The sequence below is a fragment of the Phallusia mammillata genome, chromosome 7, assembly GCF_965637545.1.
Source record: "Phallusia mammillata chromosome 7, kaPhaMamm4.hap1.1, whole genome shotgun sequence".
Taxonomy (NCBI): Eukaryota; Metazoa; Chordata; class Ascidiacea; order Phlebobranchia; family Ascidiidae; genus Phallusia; species Phallusia mammillata.
In genome coordinates this window covers 24,795,248-24,801,278 of record NC_137258.1, presented here as the reverse complement: position 1 = coordinate 24,801,278, position 6,031 = coordinate 24,795,248, and the positions used below count along the sequence as shown (strand labels likewise).

At 35.5% G+C, this 6,031-nt stretch overlaps 1 protein-coding gene across 1 annotated transcript; it reads right to left on the bottom strand.

Moving 5' to 3' along the window:
• Positions 1-1,155: 1,155 nt before the first annotated feature.
• Positions 1,156-4,582, bottom strand: LOC145239109 (myosin-7B-like). Its single transcript, XM_080102392.1, has 7 exons — positions 4,475-4,582; positions 4,032-4,133; positions 2,800-2,943; positions 2,331-2,487; positions 1,924-1,951; positions 1,750-1,864; positions 1,156-1,266 (listed from the first exon to the last, which is right to left on the bottom strand). Exons 1-7 carry the CDS (start codon positions 4,580-4,582, stop codon positions 1,156-1,158), a joined length of 765 nt encoding a protein of 254 aa, XP_079958518.1.
• Positions 4,583-6,031: the final 1,449 nt, after the last annotated feature.

The following is a 6,031-nucleotide window of genomic DNA, read 5'->3' as shown; positions in this document are numbered from 1 at the left end:
AATTCATCAAGGGGTAGTACATACAAAAATTTTATAAACGTAAACCTAAAATTTATGTTCCTAAAAAAATTAAAAAGTGTTTAAATAGTCAAATTGTGCTTATCCGTTTGCTGTTTTATTACGCTTAGTTAATTCTGGTTAAAAAGTACAATAGAAATTTGCAGTTCAGAAATCGCCAAATCAAAACAAAAACGGAGGCTGAACGCGCTGCAACTTTACCGTTACTACTAGGCTCGTTAACCTATTGCGGCTTGAACTCTGACCACTAATAACCTATTACATGTTTTTACACATTATTCCTCTGTAGGTTCGATCAAACTCACATCAGTAGCGCACAACTCCTCTCCATCGTCCAATCCATCTACTGTAACTTCACCTTGCGAACAATAACGGAAGTCGTACGGGTCTGTGCTCACTAAAAGCGATTCTGCACGAAACACAACAACATGGTTAAAATATTTTCACTTAAATATCATTGCTTTGTTTAGCTTGCCGAAACCATAGAAATCATTACAATTCCAAAAAATAAAATAAGTTTTAAAACAGATATTTTTGAAGTAACAAGGATTGTTTTACGCCGTTCGGTGTCCACAGTAAAAACCTATGGTCAAATATTTAACAATGTCAAGGTAAAATTCTCACCCAGAAGTTCCGGTTTCTTTCCGGAAGTAATTTGGTAGAAAATATGGAAACCTCGTTCTCCAGGTTGTTGGAAAATCACACGAGATTTTTCCAACAAATCTAAAAACGACCGAATTGTTGCAGCTGGTTCAATAAAATTGGGAAGTTTCGTTTAAAATTAACCAAATATTTTGTTTACAAAACTTTTGCTCTAATTATTACTTGTGTGGGTTTCCCATAATTGCAAGAAATTAACCAGGAAATTTACAGAAACCAATTTTGCTTTAATTTTTGTCGAGCACATTTCCGTTTACGCAACTTGCACTTTATTTGATGCGCAGCAACAAACACAAATGGTATTTTTTTTCTCCTATAGAACTAATTTATCTACGTTTCAAACCCATCAGAGCTGGTTATTTATCCGTATACCACTCACAAGTTTCAATATCTCCGGACGCGAGTTTTCCAGTTGTGCCGAAATGAATACGAATAAACTTTCCCTGTAAAACACCCAGTAAGTTTGGAAGTTCAAGTTCAAACACAAAAACTTACAAATCTCGATGAATTATCATTCCTGATTGTCTTTGCATTCCCGAACGCCTCCATTGCTGGGTTGGCCTGAATGATTTGGTCTTCCAAAGTTCCCTGCTCGTTTTGAGATGGCAAAAAAAGTTTAATTGGATGAAACGTCGTTTTGATTTTAAACGACAATTATGCCGCTCACAGAATCTATCAAATTTTCATAAACGCAATGTTTTAAAGCATTTAACCTGAAAAATTATACGGCCCGGTAACGAACTTCTCGCGGATGGGCGGTTGCCGACCATTGGTTTAAAGTTAAACCGTTAGTATATTTTTCTCAGGGCGAAAAGTGTGACAAACTTTTTGCTAATACGGTAAACTTCGGTTAAACCGGATTCGGTTAATCGGAATCTTCGGCTAATTCGGTCAAAACTTGAGGTACAAATGATTTGTAATGGGGTAAGGCTTTAACTAATCGACATCGGTTAATCCGAATATTTGCCTAATCCACACAATTTATTTTGGTCCATACTGGCCCGGTTTAACCGAGTTTTTTGTAGTTGCTTTTGCCTCCACACAACAGTTGACCTTCAGCCAAAAACTTACCCCTTTCGCCTTAGCTTGATCACCGTCTTTGGGTCCATCTCCCAACGCAGCAACAGTTGCAAAATATTGTATCACTCTTTTCGTGTTGACAGTTTTTCCCGCTCCTGATTCCCCGCTGTTGAAAACATGTTATTGTGATTGTTACGTCATTATTGTAATACGTCATATACTCACGTGATCAGCATAGATTGATTCTCCCGGTCTGTAAAATAAGAAAATGTTGTTAGGTTTGTTCGGTTTGTGTGAAATTCGCCTATTTGATTTCGAAGATCGTCCACCAAAGATGTGTAAATAAAAAATCAATGTTTCCCAACAACTTAGGAAAAGCATGTCGTTTGATATAGAGCAGTACGGGCCGGCCCGATCATTGAACTAATGACCAAATCATTGCTTTTTTACATGTATAAACAATAATTGCTCTTCCAGCAGTTTGTCTTGCAAGATGTCATTATCCTAATGAAGGTGTCTTTTATGGGACGTCGAAACGTCGGTTGTTTGTAATAAAAACTACTGGAAGAGCAATACTCGTTTGTACATTATGCCTGGCAGCTACAGCTTATTTAATAAGTTATATAACTTACTCCTCAGCATGTCGTTGTAAGCGTTGTCGGCGATGGAGAAAATGTGTGGAGGCATTTCACTTCTCCGCTTCCCCTTGTAACAAGCAACAACATATGTCTCGTAAACCGGAAGCATCTTGTATGGGTTGATTGTGACGCAGAACAATCCCGAATACGTCTGAATCGAAAACAATCGACATAGATAAACAAGTCAAACTTAATTGGTCAAGAAACTCAATAACAAATAAAAAAAAAACTGTAATAATTGTAGTAATTGATAATTAAATTAACTACTAAGATTAAATGAAATCCTTTGACTACATTGGCATAGTCAGAAATGTTTCTTTAGTTTTTACTATAATGGGGCGTTATTAATTACAAATTATAATAAACAGCCAAAATCGCAAACTTCCAGATAAAATAATTAGTAGCGAAAAATATGTCCGACAAAAACATTAAACATAACTTCGTATTTTTTTCCGCTACTCACGTAAATCATAAACTTCTCATATCTCAGCCTGAGGTTATCGAGCACAGCTGGTTCGTTCAGATACGTCATGTTGGCCATGTCTTCGATCAAACAGAACTTGGGCGGGTTTTGTTCGTGAATGTTTTCCTCTTTTACATTCGCTTCCTAAAAAAATTTGTAAAAATAAACAAAAAATAGATTCGATAAAAAACAAGTTGTTCGTGGTGCTCGAGAAAGGATTGAATGTTTTGAAATATCACATTTACAAACATTTCTATTAAAAACTCGTTTGTATCAAAACTAATTTATATTGGTGCAACAATACATAAATTCCCCGTTCTCCCACAGCAGATGGTTGTTATTAAAATATCAAAGTTAGTTAAACGGCCGAGAAAGCACAATACCAAGTTTGTTAGATTGTTTTGTTTAAATTTGTTGATTCCGTCATTTAGATTGTATGCAATACAACATACATCACGATTGGTAACTTGTAGTAAAGCCTGGGTTCGAGCCCCAAAAACAACACAACAACGTTCAAACGACCTTCAATGTGTAATCGCACCATATATGGAACTATTACACTCTTTATGACATAACACTTGTCCAAGTTCATTCTTGTTACGTCACAACGGTTATAATTGGAATGTGGTAATTGCTCGAAACAAAGCAGACGTTCCAAATATGCATGGCGGCGTTTTATCAGGATTGCGACGTGTTTAAGTGGAAACTTATCATGAATTGTGACACAAGAAATGTGTGAAAGCAGACAAGCTCACCACAACATACAAAGATGTTACGACACAAAACAGGCTTCGCAGTCTGATTGACATTAAATGGAAAATTGTGTCGCTGTGTTTTTCAAACATGGTTTTAAGTTCAATGACATACTAAACATATAATTTTGTAGAATTCTTTTAATTTTAGTGGTGTTTTTTATGTGTGCTAAAATTGGCAAAGATAATAATAGTTGCCGGGGTCTCAAAAAGTTTTTGTAACTAGAACTGCTTTGGGAAGAAAGTACTGTTTATCACATAACAACCTAAAAACGTTCTCTACTATTTAAAAAATTCCCTGCTTTATACTAAAATAATCACATACAAATGCTGTTCTAGTCGGTCATCACGATTTTTGAATCGATATATAAGCGAAAAAACCTGATTATCAGTCAAAATTTGTTTGCAAGTTATCAACAAATCGGCCCAACACAGAAATAATATGATCAGAAGAAATAATAACTTAATAATATGACTTACGTCACCCGATGCTGCAAGTTTAACAAGTTTGCATCCTTTCTTCTCTGAAGCTCCAATAACTTCGGCTTTCTGGTAAACATTCGTCTTGCAAGGAACCCAGACCTAAAAGTAAAATATTGGATATCTTTAATTTCGTTAAAATTATGAACTTTTTATGTGGTTTATTTCTGAATGGATGTTTACATCATAAATCTAAGTTGTACAAACGAGTATTGCTTGTCCAGCAGTTTTTATCATCAACATTCGACGTTTCTACGTCCCATACAAGACGCCTTTGTTATTTTATAATAAAATTCCAATTTATAATATCGAATATTTATCATAAAAACGGCTGGTAGATTAATACTCGATTTTTTACATTATGCCCGGCAGCAAACATTTTTCGCACGTTGAACAAAATATAAATTTCTTATGTTCAAAACAACTTATGTTTTTCTACTGACCGCTTTCCGCCCAGCAAAGGGCTGCGCTTGCATTTCCATTACTTCTTTCGGAGACATTCTGAGGTAGCAAGCGGCCGCCCCAGCCTGAACGGGATCCCACATTGCCATTGCGATGTATCAGATTTAAAACTGAAAACATTTGGCGGGTAATTACACATGTGAAAGTTTACTTGTACAGTGCCGGCAAAAAAAATCTTTACATTCGGTCGGCAAAAAAAAACTTTACATGTAAATTCTGCATAAGTTCTAAGCTTACTGTTTCCGCCAAAAGCATTGTGTTACAAAAACGCTTGTAGTTATGTCATAAGCTACTGTCTGGCTACACTTTAAAGCAAAGCCATTGCTCTGCGTGCCTAATGTTGCTTTACAGCTTCGTGAATAGTAAGGTGGTGAAATCACGCAATATTTTTTATTTTCCTAAAGTTTCGAGGTCTTGCAAAATTTTATTCAAACACGAATATGGGTCGAAAGAAGATGCAAATGGAAGAAAAATCTTGTGCCTTGACTTTGTTAAAGAATGTAGATTCTGTGATTTCTGTAGTGAGCATGGGCTTCTTTGCTGCCTGGCGACATGGTAGCCTAAGATCCTTCTAAAGTCGATGACGAATTTTCCTGTTTGAAACGTTGTGGAGAAGCTCAGAGTGCTTGTTTTTTAATTCAAGGGCGGTTATAGATGGATATAAGGTTACTTCAGGCTTCAAAAGCATGTCCGTACTTAAATTGCCTTTCTTGAGACCCGCAATATTTCTAGCTACAGCAATCACAGAATCTACATTCTTTAACAAAGTCAAGGCACAAGATTTTTCTTCCATTTGCATCTTCTTTCGACCCATATTCGTGTTTGAATAAAATTTTGCAAGAACTCAAAACTTTAGGAAAATAAAAAATATTGTGTGATTTCACCACCTTACTATTCACGAAGCTGTAAAGCAATACTAGACACGCAGAGCAATGGCTTTGCGGTGAAGTGTAGCCAGACAGTAGCTTATGACATAACTACAAGCCTTTTTGTAACACAATGCTTTTGGCGGAAACAGTAAGCTAAGAACTTATGCAAAATTTACATGTAAAGTTTTTTTTTGCCGACCGAATGTAAAGATTTTTTTTGCCGGCACTGTACACAGAAAGTTTGTTTTTGAGATGATTTATCTTATAACATTAAACCTAGAAAGGTTACACAGGACTTGCATTTAAAGAATAGTTTAAGTATAACAATACAGGCATTGTTACAACAAAAATACGTTAAAAGTTTGCATTCAAACGTCTGAGTAAAAACACTAACAGAAAAATTTGAACACACTCTTAATTCTAAAATTTCTTATAAATTTTCTAAATAAACTTTTGTGGCAGCAGATATAGCAATGAAACATAGAATTTATTTGTTTCGTTGTTTGACATGTCAAACTTAAATCACAACTTTTGTAAATTTAACACGTACTTACGTTTTCCAGTCAAGTAATAATTTCCAGTCAGAGTGAAGACAAACCGTGGCAAGAGTTTCAATTTAAACATTTTCTTATCGAGCTGAGAGATAAACATGCTGAGATAGTTAAGTTG

Excerpts from the sequence above, each read along its gene's own strand:
- LOC145239109 (XM_080102392.1), bottom strand. The coding sequence starts at position 4,582 with ATGGCAATGTGGGATCCCGTTCAGGCTGGGGCGGCCGCTTGCTACCTC. Across the intron at positions 4,134-4,474 it reads CCTTTGCTGGGCGGAAAGCG|GTCTGGGTTCCTTGCAAGAC; the intron begins GTCAGTAGAAAA and ends TTTTACTTTTAG. Across the intron at positions 1,865-1,923 it reads AATCAATCTATGCTGATCAC|CGGGGAATCAGGAGCGGGAA; the intron begins GTGAGTATATGA and ends TGTTTTCAACAG.